At 43.1% G+C, this 23,339-nt stretch overlaps 1 protein-coding gene across 1 annotated transcript in view; it reads right to left on the bottom strand.

Moving 5' to 3' along the window:
- Positions 1-23,339, bottom strand: part of LOC111980003 (roundabout homolog 1) — a 274,583-nt gene that overhangs the window by 165,133 nt on the left and 86,111 nt on the right. The window contains exon 3 of the mRNA XM_070449749.1: positions 19,614-19,949. Coding sequence (XP_070305850.1) covers positions 19,614-19,949 — 336 coding nt within the window. The remainder of the gene's footprint in view (positions 1-19,613; positions 19,950-23,339) is intronic.

Raw genomic sequence — 23,339 nt, 5'->3', positions numbered from 1 at the left:
AGCCTTCTGGGAGTAGATCATGTATTTCTAACCTCTTAATATTGAGTTCATGGCACCACTTTACAACCGGAGTAGGCTGTAGGTTTTGACCATTTGCAGTGAATAGGYCTACATTAAGTAGCCTAGGCCTAGCGCTGGAAAGCTTTTGAAGACATTAACCTACATTAACCAATTAGCCTACATGGCTATCTAGCAACAATATCATATTTAGAGTTAGCAATCTGGCGGAGGGTATACAGTGTGTTGTGAAATCTGTGAATGTACTGTAATGTTTTTAAAATTGTATAAACCGCCTTAATTTTGCTGGACCCCAGGAAGAGTCTTGGCAGCAGCTAATGGGGATCCATAATAAATACAAATACAGATAAAAATGTTTGTGGTGAATAACAAAGATGTCGGCAAATTCTCTGAGGAGCTCAAAATAAATATTTTGACAGGTTGCAAATCAAAATATCAATCATGCATATTGTTGTATTTGTTGTTATCGAGCAAAATATCTCAATTCATCACGATATGACTTGTTGTCCATATCTTCCAGCTCTAGCACCTCCCCTAAAAAATTATTTATTGTAATTTATCGCAGATTTATTACTATCGCAAAACAATGTCCATTTATCACGACATGGGTTTTGTCCTTATCTTCCAGCTCTACACACACCAGATCCTGCCTGACTACAGCAGCCTGCATCTCTCTCTCCCCCTCTCTCACTCTTTATCCACTCTTCTCTTTTCACCCTGCTTCCCCTGCCTCCCTATCTGTTGGTCTGTCTTTCTCCAGCGAGCTGGTCATGCTATCTGTAGGCGACAGCATTTTGTTAGCCCACTATTCAGAGAAGGTATTAGGGTGAGGAGAAAGGAGACAGGAAAAAGGCGACAACACTGGTTTGAAAAATTGCAATTTGCCAACAAAAAAGGGGAGAAGACAAATGTGTTGGACATAAATAAGGTTTGGTGACAGGAGCAGCGGGTCCAGGATTAAGAGTGTCTCAGAGATAACAATTAGAGCTGAATACATTAGCCTCTGTGATGGATCGAGTGGCTGGGAATGTAAGGGGATTTTTCTTCCTCAATTCCATCATTAGATGTGTAGGTTGGGAAGTCTTCTGGGGTTTGTGGACAAAAGCAGAACATGCCTAAGGGATGGATGTTTAGCCAGCATACATCTGCTAAGGGGCCCCAGATCCACACGACAGCCAACCTGTTCAGCAAATCCCATCTTCTCATTCTCATAAGCTGAGAAGAGCAGGGGTGAAATCACACCACAGCATATTTGTGCTAGTTTTCTCCCTGTATGTTTGGAATGGGCTATTGAATGTGACCGTATCTCTCAAACGCACCAGAAAACACACTCTGACACAAATCTGCAAGCATGATACACATAATGGTTTGGAAGCTTCACAGATGCACGCACGCACGCACACACACACACACACACACCACACACAACACAACACACACACACACCACACACACAACACACACACACACACACACACACAACACACCACACACACACACCACACACCACACACACACACACACACACACCACACACCACACACACCACACCACAAACACAGACACACACACAGCGCGCGGCGAGCGCACGCACACCACACACACAATTTCAACTTTAATTGGCAGAGAAATGTGAATCCCCGGCCTGGTCTTTCTCCCTCCACCCATTCCTATTCCATTCCCCTGTGGCTTGCAATTCTCTCCTCGTCAGCAATTTATTCTCTAAAGATAGGCACAAAAAAAGATAGAGGAGAAAAAAAAGACATTCAGCCATACGCCTTGAAAGAAGTATCCTCTATATTCCTAATAAAGAGAAACCCCCCACAGTGCTGATCATTCACTATTCACAAAGCCTGCCCATTATCATCACAAGAGGAGAGACAGAGCAACAGTAGAGGGGAGGGCGAGGAAAGGAAATAGACATTCTAAAAGCATCTTTACTGCTCAATAGATTCTTCTCCATTATTTTGGAGTTGTGTATGTGTGTATCTCCATCCTCCCAAAGAGGCCACAACCCATCTCCTGTGCTTCTAGGCTATACGAGATCAGTAGGGCTGGAGCAAGGAGCCGTGGGTTATATACAGATCCTCCTAACACACATTCAGGCTTAAAGCAACATCTAATGTAGAAATGAATGGTGCTTTTTCTTCTTCTGCTTATGAAAACATCCTTTTGGCCTGTATGGCCTTTTTTCTGTCTTGCAAACTAGCAGCTGTCATTTMATTTATGTCAATACACAAGAAGCCATAGAAACTCCCAGAGAAACACAAGACGTTAGCCAAACGGAGGAAAAACAAACACACACCACAGAGAGATGAGGACTAACAGCTCTGAGCCTTCAGCGGCTGGGCCACACAGCCCAGAGCCACATGGCCCACGTCTCAGAGAGACTCTACTTCCTTTCCCCTCTGCCTGTGTTGATGGCCAAAGGCACACTTTCCCGGAGTGTTGGCACTTTGATATGAATCAGCCTTCTCCCTGCTCTGTGGAAACGCTGAGCCTATGGGAATGAAGGGGAAGGAATGTATTTAGACACTATGTTTCAGCACACTCAGCCAAGCGCCAACTCTACACACACACACACCATCTGTCCCCATATATGTTCTAGAAGTTGGTGAACGTGTTCTGTGAATGATCCAAACRTAGGAAGACTGGATTGACGGGAGAAGAGGGCGCTGGGAAACTTAATAGGAAATGTGGAGGTCGCACACCTCACAGGCAAACTGACCCAAGTTAATGAAAATAAACCATGCTATTTATCCACCTTAATGGCTGTGAGCGGAGACTGGAGAGCACTTACAATCAGCCTGTTGGCAGTGTCTCCACGTCCATACACAGGCATCAGGGAATAACGCCTCCTCAATACAGAGCCAAGGCTAAGAAATCCCCCTCTCCTCTCACTGCATCCCCTCTTCAGAGACTTCAATCAAAGAGGAGTACACAGAAAAACAGAGAGAGAAAGAGAGAGAGAGAGGTGAAAGGGGTTCCCGCCTCCAATCTATCAATCACCCAGCCTGACATACTGACACATATCCTCAGATCCACATCAGGGGGAGCTGGCTTCCTACACCCCCCACCCTACCCCCTCTATCAATTACATTTAAATGGCTTTACTGGCATGRGACACATATTGCCAAAGCAAGTGTAATAGATAATAAACAAAAGTGAAATAAACATTCACAAATGAGTAAAAAAAAAGTATCAAAGGAATAGAGACATTTCAATTGTCATATTATATATATATACAGTGTTGTAACGATGTGCAAATAGTTAAAGTACAAACAAGAAAATAAATAAACATAAATMTGGGTTTTATTTACAATGGTGTTTGTTCTTCACTGGTTGCCCTTTTCTTGTGGGAACAGGTCACAAAGCTCACACAGTGGGAGTTCACCTAATAAATAAGGGAGTTTATCAAAATTGGATTTGTTTTCAAATTYTTTATGGGTCTGTGGAATCTGAGGGAAATATGCATCTCTAATATGGTCATACATTTGGCAGGAGGTCAGGAAGTGCAGCTCAGTTTCCTCCTCTTTTCTTAAGAGCCAGGTCTGCCTACGACGGCCTCTCTCAAAATCAAGGCTATGCTCACTGAGTCTGCACATAGTCAAAGCTTTCCTTCATTTTGGGTCAGTCATAGTGGTCAGGCATTCTCTGTTTAGGGCCAAATACCATTCCAGTTTGCTCTGTTTTTGGTTAATTCTATCCAATGTGTAAAGTTCTTATCTTTTTGTTTTCTCATGATGTGGTTGGGTATAATTGTGTTGCTGTCCTGGGGCTCTGTGGGGTGTGTTTGTGCTTGTGAACAGAGCCCCAGGACCAGCTTGCTTAGGGGACTCTTCTCTAGGTTGGGGGGTGTAACTCAATATTAAGAAAGTGTTCTGAACGTTTGGTATACTCAGTGTATGTTGAAAAGGGTTGGGCTCAAGCTGCATCCCTGTTTCAACCCACGCACCCCATGTTGTTTGTGTACATGGATTTAAAATCTTGTAGGTTCTCTCTCTCTCTCTCTCTCTCCTGCTCTCCTCTCTCTCTCATTCAGATGATGGCCATTCCCCCTCCTCCCACTAACAATTCCAGCTTTTTAAGGAAACTCATGTCCCTGTCCATCAAAGCCAAGCCCAGTGTATGTCTTTCTTAGAATGTAATATACTACACACAGCTCTTGTTTCACCACCACACCCTCTCCAGGAAAAGAGAGAGAGAGAGAGAGAGAGAGAGAGAGAGAGAGAGAGAGAGAGAGAGAGAGAGAGAGAGAGAGAGAGAGAGAGAGAGAGAGAGAGAGGCTTGACTGGGACAAAGAGGAGACAGGTCCAGTACATACATGTCTCCCCTGCCTTTCTTCTGTTTACATCTGAAAGGATCCAATTACGCAACCCCATCAGGTTAGATCCCTCCTCTGGTGTCCATGCAGCCATCCACTAAGTATGGAACAACCCGCACACACGTAAGCATGTATGCACACACGCACAGTTGTGTATTGTGTGTGTGTATCGTGTAAGAGTGTGTATCTTGTAAGAATGTGTTTGAGTGATGTTGTGGAAGTGTGGGTATTTATGTGACTCATTACCTCATCCATAGAGGGCAACCTGATGCTTTGTGGTTCAACTTTAGACCCTGCCGCAAGCCTAACTGTCTCTCAAATGGCACACTGTCCAATTAGGTCAACAATTTAATTTATTTGTCTTCATTCACTGGCCCTTAAACGGACTCTACTACCCAATAACCTTAAGTGTACACTGTCCATGACTTTCCCTTCACCTCAATAAAGAGCTCCATGATTGAATCAACTCTCTGAGGTCAATAGAACCCATGCTCATTTCCTAGGGTCCTCTAGGCTTCCTGCAGGCAGAGAAATATGTTGAGTGTCCTGCCTGACATTTATTGGATGGGAACTAGGTTATACATCTTTTTTCCCTTCCTTCAGTTACAGCATGGCTCTGCTGGTCTGCGCATGTGTGTGTGTGTGTGTGTTTTTGAGTGTGTTTTGAGTGTGTATGTGTGTTTCTGCTTACCGGGCGATATCCCGGCCCCTCAGTCATGCTTCAGGCTCCAGTACACACTACATCTGTCACTGTCTGTGCTCTGTCACTTCAGCTCTCCGTCCCCAAAAGAACAAGTCTCACTTCTTCACCATGAAGGACARAGAGCGGTGCCCACACTTCTCCATCTGTTTCTCTACATCTCTGTCACTTATCTCCCTCTCAATTCAATTCAAGGGCTTTATTGTCATGGGAAACATATGTTAACATTGCCAAAGCAAGTGAAATAGACAATAAACAAAATTAAATAAACAATAAAAATTAACAGTAAACATTACAACTCACAGAAGTTCCAAAATAATAAAGACATTTCAAATGTCATATTATGTCTATATACAGTGTTGTAGTGATGTGCAAATAGTTAAAAAATAAAAAACATAAATATGGATTGTCTCTCTCTCTCAATCTCTCAATCTCTCTCATAGTCTGGCTTTAACCATGCTTACACATTTCCAATGCTGTTAGTGTCACCATACACACAATGCATACACAGAGTAAGTGTTTTTGATGCTCTGTACTGTAACCCTATCGGAGTCTCTCTCCCCGGTATGGGGGAGCAGCAGCAGTAGGCAGTAGGCACTAACACAAAGAGCCACTCCCGCTGGGCTATTCTACAGAGAGCTCTTTCATCCACACCACGAGCTCATACATTAACATGACTCATTTGAAGATGTGATCAAAAGACAGTGACTTTGCCTTCTCTAAAGTCAGCCAGTGGAAAATGGGGGAAAAGGCCAGAGCAATGAAAGGCATTATCTCTGAGCAGGTCAAACTTCTGACCAACACACATCATCACCGGTCACCTCACATCTCCCTCCATCCTCCACTCTCCACTCTCCATCCCCGTTACCATTACCCATAATCCCCTCTGCCTGCTCTGTGTCTGAGCTACCCCTCGGGGATAGGGCTGTGGTGGTCATGAAATCTTATCAGCTGGTGATTATCAAGTATTTAACTGCCGGTCTCACGGTAATTAACCTTTAATTAACCTAAACACGTTTTAGCATCCACTGTCTTCCATGCATAGCCTACAAGCCACTGATGCAGAACTTTGGAACATCTACATTTAAAACATTCAAATTAATCAATTTAGTATAGCCTACACCATCATAAAAAATCCATTATTTATTTTAGACAGATCTAAAGAAACATGGTATGAAGAAAATGTAGTCAATTACAGAAGAACATAATAGCATACTCTGAGTTGTCCTTATGTTAGGCCCTGATCTGGCTATACCATATGGCTGTGGGCTACACTAGTTCATTTAGCAGACAAGAAGAATGTAATGTCACGGGCATGGATCAGCTTTATTATAGCAAAAAGATTGTGGCTGCTGTGATATAACTTTTTCAATTAAAATTATTATACAAAATTCATGCAACAAATAGAATGTTATGTCAATAGGGGGAGCTGTTAGCATTATTTATTTTTTTACATTTCCAAATTAAACTGCCTCGTACTCAATTCTTGCTCGTACAATATGCATATTATTATWACTATTGGATAGAAAACAATCTCTAGTTTCTAAAACCGTTTGAATTATGTCTGTGGGTGAACCAGAACTCATTCTACAGCGAAACTCATGACAGGACATGCGAAGCTCTGAAAAATAGTCTCTGATCTCGGATCAGTTTAAAACTCTGTGTGTGCCCTATGGCTTGACATGAACTGCACCCGCCTTCCCCTGGATGTCAGTAATCACATGACAAGTGGAAATGGTGTCTATATCGTGTTTGTCAGAGTTTTTAAAAGGGAATGGAGTGAGATGTCCTTCTTTTCGACGCTCGCCAGGAGCAGGGAGACATCAGAATCGCATGCTCAAAAGCTCTCGTTATTGATGCAAAGATATATCCGTCTGTGATTTAATTCGAATATAGGGTTAGAAAATCATAACGAAGTTATTTGAAACGATTTATATCAGTTTATGCGAGTATATTGCTATTTTCTGAATTTCCTTAGTATTGCGTTTGAGGATTTGGGCATGTGGTGTGCGTGTAGCTATCGTTAGCTGCTAGTTCCGAAGTTGAGGAGGTCGTTTTACAACAAAGCAACGATTCTTTTGACAAAGGACACAATTGCCAAGATACTGATGGAAGCTCGTCCAAAAGTAAGAGTTATTTATGATTTTATTCCGTATTTATGTGGAAAAATTAAAACGCAGTTGTCAGCCATTTTTTTGCGGCACTAGTCTGGCTGTAACATCAATGTATGTCTAGTAACGTAAATTTTAAAAAAATCTAATGCAGCGGTTGCATTAATAACCAACGCATCTTTCAATTAGCTGTCCAACCTGTATTTTTTTGTCATCTAATCGATAAATAATCGTAACATAGGTGCCTTTCCAAGATGGCGCTGGCCGAAGCATGCCATGTTTTGACAGATTACATTGCATTACCACGATTTGTGATGCTAAATATGCACATTTCGAACAAACTCTATATGCATTGTGTAATATGATGTTACAGGACTGTCATCTGAAGAATTCTGAGAAGGTTAGTGAAAAATTAATATATTTTGGTGGCGATAACGTTATCGCCCCTTTTGCCTTGATTTAATGCTGGTGTGATGTTAGCTCATGTGGTATGCTAATATAACAGATATATTTGTGTTTTCGCTGTAAAAACACTTAGAAAATCTGAAATATTGTCTGGATTCACAAGATCTGTGTCTTTCGATTGCTGTAGGCTGTGTATTTTTAGAAATGTTTTAGGATGAGTATTTTGGTAATTGAGTCGGTCTCTGTAATTATTCCCGGCTGCTTCCAACGCTATTTCAGATTGCAGCTGCAATGTCAACTGTGATTTATACCTGAAAAATGCACATTTTTCTAAAAAAACATATCCTATACCATAAATATGTTATCAGACTGTCATCTTATGAAGTTGTTTCTGGTTAGTGGCTATATATATCTTTATTTTAGTCGAATTAGTGATAGCTACTGATGCAGGAAGAAAATGGTGGAGAAAAAAGTTGTGTCTTTTGCTATCGTGGTTAGCTAATAGATTTACATATTGTGTCTTCCCTGTAAAACATTTTTAAAAATCAGAAATGATGGCTGGATTCACAAGATCTGTATCTTTCATCTGGTGTCTTGGACTTGTGATTTAATGATATTATGATGCTTGTATTTACTTGTGACGCTATGCTAGGCTATGCTAGTCAGCTTTTTTACTGTGGGGGGTGCTCCCGGATCCGGGATGAGTACCAGTAAAAGATATACACTACCGTTCAAAGGTTTGGGGTCACTTAGACATTTCCTTGTTTTTAAAGAAAAGCTAATTTTTTGTCCATTAAAACTTCTTAAGGATGAAATCCCATTAACGCGATCGATTTGACAACAGCCAGTGAAAGTGCAGGGCGTCAAATTCAAACAACAGAAATCTCATAATTAAAATTCCTCAAACATACAAGTATTTTTACACCATTTTAAAATATTAACTTGTGTTAATCCCACCACAGTGTCCGATTTCAAAAAGGCTTTACGACGAAAGCATACCATGTGATTATGTTAGGTCAGCACCTAGTCACAGAAAAACACAGCMATTTTTCCAGCCAAAGAGAGGAGTCACAAAAAGCAGAAATARAGATCAAATTAATCACTAACCTTTGATGATCTTCATCAGATGACACTCATAGGACTTCATGTTACACAATACATTTATGTTTTGTTCGATAAAGTTCATATTTATATCCAAAAATCTCAGTTTACATTGGAGCGTTATGTTCAGTAATGTTGTGCTTCCAAAACATCCGGTGATTTTGCAGAGAGCCACATCAATTTACAGAAATACTCATCATAAATGTTGATCCTGCAGAGGATAAGTTCCTGAGAGTTACCAGCCTCACAAATCGGCAATTAACTGGCCCTCAGATTGCGCCTAACAGAGTTCAAGTAACAGACACATCTCAACATCAACTGTTCAGAGGAGACTGTGTGAATCAGGCCTTCATGGTCAAATTGCTGAAAAGAAACCAATACTAAAGGACACCAATAAGAAGAAAATATTTGCTTCGGCCAAGAAACACGAGCAATGGACATTAGACAGATGAAAATCTGTCCTTTGGTCTGATAAGTCCAAATTTGAGATTTAGGTTCCAACCGCCGTGTCTTTGTGAGACGCAGAGTAGGTGAACGGATGATCTCCGCATGTGTGGTTCCCACCGTGAAGCATGGAGGAAAAGGTGTGATGGTACTTTGCTGGTGACACCGTCAGTGATGTATTTAGAATTCAAAGCACAGTTAACCAGCATGGATACCACAGCATTCTGCAGCGATATGCCATCCCATCAGTTTTGTGCTTAGTGGGACTATCATTTGTTTTTCAACAGTACAATGACCCAAAACACACCTCCAGGCTGTGTAAGGGCTATTYGACCAAGAAGGAGAGTGATGGAGTGCTGCATCAGATGACCTGGCCTCCACAATCACCCKACCTGAAACCAATTGAGATGGTTTGGGATGAGTTGGATCGCAGAGTGAAGGAAAAGCAGCCAACAAGTGCTCAGCATATGTGGGAATTCCTTCAAGATTGTTGGAAAGGCATTACACCTCATGAAGCTGGTTGAGAGAATGCAAAGCTGTCATCAAGRCAAAGGGTGGCTACTTTGATTAATTTAAATTAGAAAATATATTTTTATTTGTTTAACATTCTTTTGCTTATTACATGATTCCATATGTGTTATTTCATTGTTTTGATGTCTTCACTATTATTCTACAATGTAAAAATAAAGAAAAACTCTTGAATGTGTCACACCCTGATCTGTTTCACATGTCTTTGTGCTTGTCTCCACCCCCCTACAGGTGTCRCCCATCTTCCTCATTATCCTCAGTGTATTTATACCTGTGTTCACTGTTTGTCTGTTGCCAGTTCGTCTTGTCAGCGTATTTTCCCATCTCCCTGTGTTCTCAAGTTCTGTTTCCCCGGTTCTGACCATTCTGCCTGCCCTGACCTCGAGCCTGCCTGCCGTTCTGTACCTGACTGACTCTGACCCGTTTACGAACCTCCGCCGGTCCTGACCCCGAGCATGCCTGCTGTTCTGTACCTTATTGACTCTGCCCTGGATTATGGACCTCTGCCTGCCTTTGACCTGTCTTTTGCATGCCCCCTGTTTGGGTCAATAAACATCTGTGACTCTAGCTGTCTGCATCTGGGTCTAATCCTGAGTTCTGATAGAATGAGTAGGTGTGTTCAAACTTTTGACTGGTACTGATGTGCGTGTGTGTATATATATTGTTCATATATATATTATATAACAGTTGAAGTCAGAAGTTTACATACACTTAGGTTGGAGTCATTAAAACTAATTTTTCAACCACTCACAAATGTCTTGTTAACAAACTATAGTTCTGGCAAGTCGTTAGGACATCTACTTTGTGCATGTCACAAGTAATTTTTCCAACAATTGTTTACAGACAGATTATTTCACTTATAATTCACTGTATCACAATTCCAGTGGGTCAGACGTTTACATACACTAAGTTGACTGTGCCTTTAAAACAGCTTGGAAAATTCCAGAAATGATGTCATGGGCTGTAGAAGCTTCTGATAGGCTAATTGACATAATTTGAGTCAATTGGAGGTGTACCTGTGGATGTATTTCAAGGCCTAGCTTCAAACTCAGTGCCTCTTTGCTTGACATAATGGAAAATGAAAAGAAAACAGCCAAGACCTCAGAAAAAAAATTGTAGACCTCCACAAGTCAGATTCATCCATTTCAAATGCCTGAGGACCACGTTCATCTGTACAAACAATAGTAGGGCAAGTATAAACACTATGGGACCACGCGACGAGCGTCATAACCGCTAAAGGGACGACGTTCTGTCTCCTAGAGAATGAACGTACTTTGGTGCAAAAAGGGCAATCAATCCCAGAACAACAGCAAAGGACCTTGTAAGATGCTGGAAGAACACAGGAAAAAGTATCTTAATCACAGTAAAAGGAGTCCTATTTCGACATAGAAGCGCTGAGAAGGCGCTACCGCCATTAGGAAGGCTACAGTTTGCAACTGCACATGGGGACAAAGATTGTACTTTTTGGAAGAAATGTCCTCTGGTCTGATGAAACAAAAATAGAACTGTTTGGCATAATGACCATCATTATGTTTGGAGGAAAAAGGGGAGGCTTGGAAGCCAAAGAACACCATCCCAACCGTGAAGCACAGGGGTGGCAGCATCATGTTGTGGGGGTGCTTTGCTGCAGGAGGAACTGGTGCGCTACACAAAATAGATGGCATCATGAGGCAGGAAAATGATGTTGATATATTGTAGCAACATCTCAAGACATCAGTCAGGAAGTTAAAGCTTGGTGCGCAAATGGGTCTTCCAAATGGACAATGACCCCAAGCATACTTCCAAAGTTGTGGTAAAATGGCTTAAGGACAACAAAGTCAAGTTATTGGAGTGGCCATCACAAAGCCTGACCTCAATCCTATAGAAAATGTGTGGCAGAACTGAAAATGCGTGTAAGAGCAAGGAGGCCTACAAAACTGACTCAGTTACATCCGCTCTGTCAGGAGGAAGGCAAAATTCACAAAAAACTTATTGTGGAAGCTTGTGGAAGTCTACCCGAAACGTTTGACCCAAGTTAAACAATTTAAAGGCAATGCTACCAAATACTAATTGAGTGTATGTAAACTTCTGACCCACTGGGAATGTGATGAAAGAAATAAACGCTGAAATAAATCATATATTTGTATAACTACTATATATATATATTATATTTATACAGTGGGGAAAAAAGTATTTAGTCAGCCACCAATTGTGCAAGTTCTCCACTTAAAAAATGAGAGAGGCCTGTAATTTTCATCATAGGTACACTTCAACTATGACAGACAAAATGAGACAAACAAATCCAGAAAATCACATTGTAGGATTTTTAATGAATTTATTTGCAAATTATGGTGGAAAATAAGTATTTGGTCACCTACAAACAAGCAAGATTTCTGGCTCTCACAGACCTGTAACTTCTTCTTTAAGAGGCTCCTCTGTCCTCCACTCGTTACCTGTATTAATGGCACCTGTTTGAACTTGTTATCAGTAATAAAGACACCTGTCCACAACCTCAAACAGTCACACTCCAAACTCCACTATGGCAAGACCAAAGAGCTGTCAAGGACCACAGAAACAAAATTGTAGACCTGCACCAGGCTGGGAAGATGAATCTGCAATAGGTAAGCAGCTTGGTTTGAAGAAATCAACTGTGGGAGCAATTATTAGGAAATGGAAGACATACAAGACCACTGATAATCTCCCTCGATCTGGGGCTTCACGCAAGATCTCTCACCCGTGGGGTCAAGATCACTATAGGAGTGGCAAAATCCCGAAACACACGGGGGACCTAGTGAATGACCTGCAGAGAGCTGGGACCAAAGTAACAAAGCCTACCATCAGTAACACACTACGCCGCCAGGGACTCAACTCCTGCAGTGCCAGACGTGTCCCCCTGCTTAAGCCAGTACATGTCCAGGCCCGTCTGAAGTTTGCTAGAGAGATTTGGATGATCCAGAAGAAGATTGGGAGAATGTCATATGGTCAGATGAAACAAAATATAACTTTTTGGTAAAAACTCAACCTGTTGTGTTTGGAGGACAAAGAATGCTGAGTTGCATCCAAAGAACACCATACCTACTGTGAAGCATGGAGGTGGAAACATCATGATTTGGGGCTGTTTTTCTGCAAAGGGACCAGGAGACTGATCCGTGTAAAGGACAGAATGAATGGGGCCATGTATCGTGAGATTTTGAGTGAAAACCTCCTTCCATCAGCAAGGGCATTGAAGATTAAACGTGGCTGGGTCTTTCAGCATGGAGTGATCCCAACACACCGCCGGGCAACGAAGGAGTGGCTTCGTAAGAAGCATTTCAAGGTCCTGGAGTGGCCTAGCCAGTCTCCAGATCTCAACCCCATAGAAAATTTTGGAGGGAGTTGAAAGTCAGTGTTCCCCAGCAACAGCCCCAAAACATCACTGCTCTAGAGGAGATCTGCATGGAGGAATGGGCCAAAATACCAGCAACAGTGTGTGAAACCTTGTGAAGACTTACAGAAAACGTTTGACCTCTGTCATTGCCAACAAAAGGGTATATAACAAAGTTTTGAGATAAACTTTTGTTATTGACCAAATACTTATTTTCCACCATAATTTGCAAATAAATTCATTAAAAATCCTACAATGTGATTTTCTGGATTTGTTTTTCTCATTTTGTCTGTCATAGTTGAAGTGTACCTATGATGAAAATTACAGGCCTCTCTCATCTTTTTAAGTGGGAGAACTTGCACAATTGGTGGCTGACTAAATACTTTTTTGCCCCACTGTATATATATATATGCATTGATTTTTKATTTTTWAAATATATTTTCCTTTATTCTCAATTCTTATTAGCCAATGCCAGTAATGTGATCGGGTCTTTCTCACAGGAATCTCAGTACCGAAGTAGGCTACAAGTGAAGACAAACATATCGGGGAAGCAACTGCGCACGTCCTTCTTATCGGATTGTGAGGCGCATATTGAAGATGTTAGAACTGTCCTCATTTACTTTTCATCAGCCAACAAGATGAGTATGCCTAATGAACAGCAAAAGCATGAGCCTATGTCAATCTACTACAAAATTTGACCTATTCTATTGGTCAACTTGTCCTTCTACATGAGAAATAAATATTTCAAACAGTCTGGGACAGTTGTGGGATGCAATAGATCCCAAATTMATACATCCAGTAGCATAAAAACAATATTTAAAAGCAATGATGCTGATGCAACAGATCAGAACATTTAGCTTAAAACTTTGATAAACTATTAGGCTATTTCTTCACATTATAGGCGTAGGATTGCGCACACGGCAGTAGGCTATAAGCGCAAATGTAAGTACGTGGTACCTATGTATGCCAGTTAAATCTTTACAACCGCTGTAGAGCCTATGTGCKTAATTTTAACAAGTTATTTGGCTACTTCAGTTGTGATACAAACCTTATCAAAACATATAGGCCTGTGGCTAGGCTACATGAGGTGTGTGACTATGATTTGAAAAAGTTGCAAAAAAAGCTATACTCTGTTTCTTGCCTTAGTGCACACAAGCTGGGCATCATTCACAAGTGTTAATCATTCACAAGTGTTAATCATTCACAAGTGATAGGCTAATATTGTCACCCATCAGACTATTTTTTATTTAATCTTGTCTTTACATATATTAAATAATATATGTGTGAAAATAGTTCTGATTTATAATAGACCATTGTCATGCACATCAAGCACATAAATCTGTCTCGGATCAGGGGCAGGGGGAAAAATACATGTCATATATGCACTTAAATAGCTAATGGAGGATGCTTTTCCCGTGGTTCATTTTCATGCCAGCCAGGTAGGCTATACTCATGTTGTAAATAGAAGCAATGTGCTTAGTATTAGGAAAGTTGAGAAATAAATATAGTAGGCCTGTAGAAAGCTGAGGGGACATCAAAATAGTTTTCTCACGCAATTGCATAGCCTATAGAAATGTTGCGCAACATGAGTTCATGGGCTCTCATGAAGTGTTTGATTAGATTTTCGAAAACATTTGCATTGATGTCAGTGTGATTAGAGGGACAATAGAGTGCTGAGTACCAGGCAGTTAGCAAGTTTGGTAGGCTACTAATGACCATCAGCAGCATCAGAGCTTGGAGAAGCCTAGNATTAGAGGGACAATAGAGTGCTGAGTACCAGGCAGTTAGCAAGTTTGGTAGGCTACTAATGACCATCAGCAGCATCAGAGCTTGGAGAAGCCTAGCTACCATGACTAAACGGTCACTTGGAATTTGACTCTGGTCATGACTCGTGACCACCGGTGTGACAGTAATACGGTCACCGTAACAGCCCTACTCGGGGAGTGATCACTGACTGACAGTCATATCACCGGCTTAGTGACAGAGTGTTGGCCAGGAGAGAGGGAACACACACACACCTCATAAGATAAAACGGCCAGGGGCCAGTCTGTCCTAACCTACAGGGGCTTTACAACAATCCATCAGGGACCAGAGACTAGGATTACAGTACTATTCAAGATGTATCTTACACAGCAGAAACACAGTCACATAAATACCCCCACATCAGGCGAATGCTTGTTGACTCTCTTACAGGTCTGTTTGCATGATGGTGTCAAAAGCACCTCTGAACCCCCATGTTCTACTGTTCTGTTCTGCCACATATGGGTGACCCCGGGACCCGGAATGACCCGGGGGAAACCCCTGCGCCAGCACGACCCCTTTGAGTTKAATCAGTAGGACATAAGTCAATTTAGCCTCTACAAACTTGCCCTCAACATCCCAAAAGAAACTCGCCAGGTCAGAACAGAGAGAATGAAGAAAGAAAGAAAGAAAGGTTTGCTGTTAGGCAGCACAGTAGATCTCCTTAGAGTGAGTCAGTGGAGTGGACACATGAAGTACTGTAGCTGGGTGATAGATGGATACAAAGTGTGACTGTGGCAGGGACAGAGTGTGAGGGCATGCCCACTGTCGTCAATCCCTGTCAACAGGAAGTAGAGGAACGCTGCTTTGAGTGCTTCCCTCTCTTCCCTCTGTCCCTGTTGTCTTTCCTGCCTACTGCCAGAACCAGTGCTTTTGTCACCTCCACCACCCCTCCCCTCCCTTATAGATTCACCAAGCATTGGTTGATGTGTATTTTGGCCGTGCAGGCAGACAGAGTCCTCACGGGGGGGGGGGGGGGGATAACACCACAGGCTTACCACAGGCGTGCCTAATGGGCAGCACCACAGGCTTACCCCTCACACTGGGCAGACTCAGCAGAAATACACTGGCATCAGTTAGGTTCACAGTAACCCTTCTAAACTACAGCACTACTAGATACTCAAACACACATAAACACATCTATTATGGATGGTACAGTAGGTGGGTCGTATAGTAAACGTTCACCAACCTTTTTGGAGTATTATTTTACTACAGGCATCTGAAGCAGACATTGAAATTATGCATTTGTCACATCTCAAAAACCGTACCCCTGAGCTCTCAGACAGTCCCAACCTACCCTTGACACCTCACTAAGACTCAGGTGGTGGAAGACCGCGTGGTTATGGATATGAGGTGGTTCTGGGACAGCRAGGACATGCTCAGCCCTGAGAGGCCCAGGACACATGCTGAGACACGTCATGTGAGCATAACTCAAATTACCTCACCCTGCAACTGAGTATACCCACTACTGAGAAGAGTGGTTTACACAACTGTACAAAACAGATAAAATGGTMAAACAGGGATGGGTGGAAGAATAATTAGAAGGAAGAGAGAGAGTGGGGGGGTAGCGTGTTCTCCTGGGATCCCTAGCCTTTTCCCTTGACTGTGAGAGGACCACACAGCAAGCAGAGAGCTAAATACATCAGGGGASTGACTGAAGGGAAGCAAGGGAAGCTCCTTGTAATAAAGTTAATGAAAGACAAATAGTCTGGCAAGTAAACAAAGTATCTTCAGTGGAACTTGGCAAAGGGTTAGAAGAGAGAGACAGAGAGTAGGGTGCAGGCTCTATTTAAGGCTTCAGGTTAGAGGTGTAGGCTAAACTAGAGAGAAGATGAGTGTTGTGGGGGCAGGGACCAAGGTCCCGGGGGGTGAGGGGACAGAGGGAGAGCAGAGGCCTAGAAGACAGGGGCTACAGAGAGCTAGAAGTAGGTCAGTGTATAAGGGAAGTTTGCATGCAACTACAGCAGGTCACCTTCCCGTGCGGTCCGGTCTTGCAAAGATCAGTCAATTATATGCGTGAATGTGTAATTTGATTCACTGATGTTTCTATTAAGCTCTGGTTGTGCTAAATTAGCTTTGATGAAAAACACATTCCTTCTACTCAACAGGAGGACACGGACATTAGACATAGTGTGAATGTGCGTGATTAGACCGTGTGAATCTGCGTGATTAGACAGTGTGAATCTGCGTGCGTAGGAGTGTGGTTGTGTGTCGGTACCCATGTTTATAAGCGCCCGTGTGTGAGAGAGTTCATGTTGCTTGTGATAGAAACATATTCTGGTGAAATAAAACACCCGAGACCAAACAGAGAACCTTATCTCACATCCAGTTTGATGCTTGTCTTCACATGGCTGTGACACATTCACTGTATAATGTGTTTGTTCAGCTGCACAAAAGAAGGTTGGTTCATTGGTCAAGTTTAAAATAAGAGGCAAATAAACCTGTAAGAGAACTCTGAGAGTTTGTACAATTGGTCTGGCAGACTTACCACGAAACAAGCTGGTGCATCAACAAACTAAGCGTAAACGGGTCCTGAACTACACTGTCTGGAAACACTGAACAACAGCTAGACCAGGCCCMTTCCAAACACTACACCGATTATAAAGCATTGTAAGATTACATATGAATAAACAGTGATACAGCACTACATCAACCCAGGCAGCTAGAATATAAAACATAGAGAGAGGTATATGTATGGTTATTCCTGCCCTGACATGTGAAACCCTCCTGTTCTAAAAAGGCTTTAAAGGTAGAGAGTAGAGTATTACTTTATTAATCCCAACTTGGGAAATAGTTAATCACAGCATGCATCATCAATAATTTACACGGTAGTGAGGGTTGGAGTTGCTCCTCCCGTGTTTGTAGGTCCAGAAAAGCCGTGCTAAACCCTGGGACTGACTCTGCCCTCCCTACCTGTCAGACAGACAGCACTTGTTGAAACAAGGATTACCACTACAGGCCCATTAGCAAGAACTAATAGAGAAAAAGACTAAATGAAGCTGTTATTTCAATGTTGAAAACCAAGTTGGTAATAAGGCTGTTTCCGTGATAGCAGAGGATTACTGCTCTCTCTCACTAGGGTTTCACAGGGTGTTTTGAACAGGACAGAAGATCAAACTGKATTGAAAATCCTTATATAACCCCAAAACTGCTAGTTAGACCATATTTCACATTTACTATGGACAGACGATACACTTCCTAACCAAAAGTATGTGGACACCTGCTCGTCAAACATCTCATTCCAAAATCATGGGCTTTAATATGGAGTTGATCCGCCCATTTGCTGCTATAACAGCCTCCACTCTTCTGGGAAGRCTTTCCACTAGATGTTGGAACTTTGCTGCAGGGAGTTGCTTCCATTCAGCCATAAGAGAATTAGTGATGTCGGACACTGATGTTGGGCAATTAGGCCTGGCTCGCAGTCGGCGTTCCAATTCATCCCAAATGTGTTCAATGGGGTTGAGGTCAGGGCTCTGTGCAGGCCAGTCAAGTTCCTCCACAACGATCTCGACAAACCATTTGTGTATGGATCTCACTTTGTGCATGGGGGCATTGTCATGCTGATACAGGAAATGGCCTTCTGCAAACTGTTGCCACAAAGTTCGAAACACAGAATTGTCTAGAATGTAATTTTATGCTATAGCGTTAATATTTCCTTTCACTGGAACTAAGGGGCCTAGCCCGAACCATGACAAACAGCCCTAGACCATTATTCCTCCTCCACCAAACTTTAGAGTTGGCACTATGCATTGGGGCAGGTAGCATTCTCCTCAAATCCGCCAAACCCAGATTCATCCATCAGACTACCAGATGGTGAAGCGTGATTCCCCACTCCAGAGAATGCGTTTCCACTACTCCAGTGGTGGTGAGTTTTACACAACTCCAACCAATGCATGGCATTGCGCATGGTGATCTTACCATGCATTGGTTGGAGTTGTGTGCGGCTGCTCAACCATGGAAACCCATTTCATGAAGCTCCCGACGAACAGTTATTGTGCTGACGTTGCTTCCAGAGGCAGTTTGTAACATAGTAGTGAGTTTTGCAACCGAGGACAGACGATTTTTACGCGCTTCAGCACTCGGCGGTCTGCGGACCCATTCTGTCCCACATACTCTTGTATAGAGCAAGCTAGCATTTTACCTTGTTTGACCTTGCACTGGGGTTTAGAAAATAAACAACGATGACAAAAAGAATAAACAGGCTGCCATACTCTGCAGATAGATCCAACGGTCCAGTAAGGGGCCAGTAGAGTAATTAGTATCGTTGAGCTGACTTCAGGTAAACTGTATGCAGGCTCAGATGCAGCCTTCTGAAAACCTTTAAAGGTTTTAAAGCTCAGTCTCCATATTATCTGTCTATTGTGTGTCTGGCATGGCTGTAGTCATCTTAGATGCTGTTCAAAGGCTGAGCTAGAGAGAGAGAGAGAGAGAGAGAGAGAGAGAGAGAGAGAGAGAGCAGGGCCAGACTTGTCATCACCATGAGACCATGACTTCACAGTCTATTCTGGTCCATGGCTTTGACTGGGCTGGTTTGGTGCTGTGGTTGGTGACATTGGATATTCTCCTTTTAGTGATCGTTCCAACCTGGCAGGAACCACAGTACTGCTCAGACATCTAATGAATGACTGCTTTCTGTAATTATTAAGAACACTGACCACAGTGTAATAAAGAAGTGATATCCATCATTTACATGTACATGTTCMATGCACATCCTTTGAAATAAAGCAAATAGATGTCTTCAGCATGCCCACGTAGTCTCTTGAGACTAAGGTCATACACCAGCCCAGCCCCGAGGGGGTTTTAACCCACCACCACCCAGAGAGAGAGAGCATTACTTACTGGCTACTTCCAGTGAGGCGTTGTGGCTAACGGCCTGGCCCAGGTAGTTACGGGCCACACACACGTAGCTGCCGTCGTCTGGCTTGCTGCGTCGGCCGTGGACGATGCGCAGGAAGAAGAGGGAGCCGCTGGGCAGCAGCATGCGGTGGGAACGGGGGTTGTCCCGGTCTGTCTCCACCCGCTCCCCCCGCTCCCCGTCCTTGTACCACTCCACCGTGGGGGTGGGACGCCCCTCTGCCTTGCAGTTGAGGGTGGCCGGCTCCCCCTTGGACACGATGAGGTCAGAGGGGTGCTCCACGATCCGTGGAGGGGAGTCATCCTGACGCAGACGAGATCCTGAGACGAGAGGAGACATTACATGAGATTTACATTGCACGTATGTTGAAGCCTTCCCTGACCGGATGCCCCTCACGTATCTCAAAATAAAAATAAAAATCAGAAAAATGTAAAAGTGGTACTGTAATATTGCAAGATAATAATTTCCTCTAGCTTCCAGTAAAGAGTTACAACTTCCTCTCGGATTATGGCTGAACTAAGGCTCTTTCAACCTCCCCAACAGGCTAACATCTGCTGAATAGGAGTTGAACTAAGGTCATTCAAGTATTTGAAAACTTTTTTTTGGCTCAATTGCCTCCCTCTGTTAAATATTTATTTACATTTGTAAGGCCTAAGCACAATATAATCAGCAGCACATGCCATGACCCAAACATCACTCTGTCATATAAATGCATTCCTCACCCTCATCCTTAACTATAGGCCAGAGGGCAGGGTCTATCCCTCCCCTTTTACACACACACAATACTGTAACCCTCTGAGGAAGCATGCATCAGAAAAAGTAGCTTATTAGAGTCTGGGGGAATGTGCAGACCATATTTATCACGCACACAGAGACACACACATTAACAAAGCACCCACTAAGATTAAGTGATTTACCTCACAAACTCAATCAAACACGCACACGCACACACACACCACACACACACACACACAGACACACACACACACACACACGTTATACATCTCTCTAATGCATAAATAGCCCAGGAAGCCATACTGTGTCTGTAATGCACACATCCAGCAGTACAGTACATATCAGTCTCAGCAGTTGTTCACTTCAGCAGCAGCACAGTAATTAGACAGGGCAATATCGTAGCTGTGCTGGTGGATGTACCAACTGTTATCCTGTCTGACATTCTAATGAACACACATTGTCATGTGGCAGACACAATGTTTCTCTATTGTTTAAGGGCCCAGAGCCCCAGGAGGCAATACATAGCAGTAAGCACAGCTGGCATATCTTAATAAACAATTCTTCCCTTAATAAATCTCCACTGCAAAAATAAAATGTTGTTTATAGTTGTGAGAGTATGATATGAGCATTTTTCTAAATCTATATGTTCTGTGCTAAAATCTGATTATAAGGGGGTAAAAGCTAATGCTGTTAATTTTCAAAATGGACGCTATATAATATTTTCCAAGGCTCTCGCGCTCTCTGTTGATATGCATAAAGCTCAGAGACAGGGAGAGATAGAAGCGAGAGGGAGGTTTATTTTGAAACATTTACAATCCCACTGAAGGAATTCAGGGCTATTCACTCCTGTGAAGCGCTGAGGCGGCCGGGTCTAGCTGTTAATCAACTTCCATTTGTCAGAAGTCTTTGATCCTGCTGTCGGCACTGTAACACTCTCTGAGAGGGAGAAGAAGAGAAAGCTGCTATGTCCACTGTATGTTTTATTAAACAAGGCTTTGAAGTGTTTCCATGTTCTGCCATGGGGTTTAGCCCTCCCTAATAAATTATTTCAACCAAAAAATTATATCTATCAGGCAGCAGTCAGGGGCTATTTCTTTAAGGAATTATACATTAACATTCTGCTGGGTAAGTGGTGCAAAGCTGCAGAATATGGCAGATTGGGAGCTGGGCAGGCAGCGGGCAGGCAGGCAGTGGGCAGGCAGGCAGTGGGCAGGCAGGCAGCGGGCAGGCAGTGGGCAGGCAGGCAGCGGGCAGTCAGGCAGGCTACAGAATGAAGGGGTAAAGCCCCCTCTCTGCTCTCTCAGAATATTAATTATGACAATGGAGTGGGAGAAGGTGTGTGAGTGTGTGTGTGGGTGTGTGGTGTGCGTACATGTAGATCATTCAAATGGGTGTAAGCCAAAACACCTGGTCTTAATGGTGAGTAATTATCTTCTCCAAATCAAGAGTGCTGGCATGTGCAACTGCGTCCCTGTGTGTTTGCGAGTAGAGCCTCTCCTTGAAGTCATTACGGAAAACCTGGAGATATGGGCCAATACCTCCATCTATACAAACACTAACAATCACACAGTCTCCTCCTACTCTGTTTACCTGTCACTCATTCCACAGTGTCCTAGCCTCCTGAGTCCCTCGCTCCCTCAGGGGATATGAGACAAAGGCTCCTTAATGAGCTCCATGTTACTGCCTCCCTCCATCCATCCCTCCGTCCTTCTATCCTTCCATCCTGTTACGACTAACAAAGGACATTTGTACTGGCTCTACTGTAGCTACCCTTACTATTTGAACAGATCCATTTTGGCATAAAAAGGTTTAAGTGCTTAACTATGCTTGTCTGTGTGTGATACTCTGAGAGAGAGAGATGAGACGGAGAGAGAAAAGAGAAGAGAGAGAGAGAGAGAGAGAGAGAGAGAGAGAGAGAGAGAGAGAGAGAGAGAGAGAGAGAGAGAAGGTCGTTAATACTGTCCAGTAATTGCAGCTATTTGTGGGTGGTCCAGTATATTACCTGTTTACTGCCTGTTGGGAACGCAGGGATGTGATTTGCTGCTCTTTCATGTGGCTGGGAGCACAGTGGTTCACAGTGCTGACTTACAGGGCCCGCAGTGGCCTGACTGGGAGTTCATGTTTTTAATGCATGTTTTATAATGCTTTAATGGGGATGATGCAGTAGAGCAGATACAGAGCCCAACTCACATACCTACACCAGAAAGCTGCAACACATTACTTACTGTAGCACAGAGACTGTGGGGGAGGACAGTCACAGTGCTGTCGTCCTACTGATTCCTTAAACCACAAATAGTCAGCCACATAAATACCTCACACATTGTATGTCTGTTTGATGTGTGTGCTCTGTCTTCCTCTGGAATTTACTACGGATTTGCTACATTACAAATAGAAATGATATATTGTACATTCAGTGATGCTATGACTTCAGTGCAGTAGGTATAAATTCCACTGGCTCAACAGAATTCTAGACACAGACCTTGATGGCAAGGGGCTGCTGAGAATGTCACTGAAAGAGGGCACTCCGATTATCAACTGCTGCTTCCAGTCAGCCTCACCCTGAACACAGGCACATATGCACGTGCGCACACACACACACACACACACACACAACACACACACACACACACACACACACACACAACAACCACACACACACACACACACACACACACACACACACACACACACACACACACACAGGACCATTGCACCCCACATCCCCCATTAGGTTGCAGGTAGAGGGAAACTGATCTATGGGAAGATCGATAACCTCTATACTCTCCATTTCATCAGCAGAGCGTTCGGGAAGTGAGAAGGGACAGAGGGCCACGTGGTACACTACTCCTACATTTCCTTTTCCAGTAGTGCTCATTACTCTGTCCCATAGATAACACTGAAAACCCACCAGGACAGAGAACCTACATGCCTTGTCGTCCTGAGAACAATGATCTAATTAAGTCTCGCTATAATGA

This window comes from Salvelinus sp. IW2-2015, linkage group LG20 (assembly GCF_002910315.2).
Source record: "Salvelinus sp. IW2-2015 linkage group LG20, ASM291031v2, whole genome shotgun sequence".
Taxonomy (NCBI): domain Eukaryota; kingdom Metazoa; phylum Chordata; class Actinopteri; order Salmoniformes; family Salmonidae; genus Salvelinus; species Salvelinus sp. IW2-2015.
The sequence above is the reverse complement of the archived record's forward strand: the minus strand, read 5'-3'. Positions and strand labels throughout refer to the sequence as shown.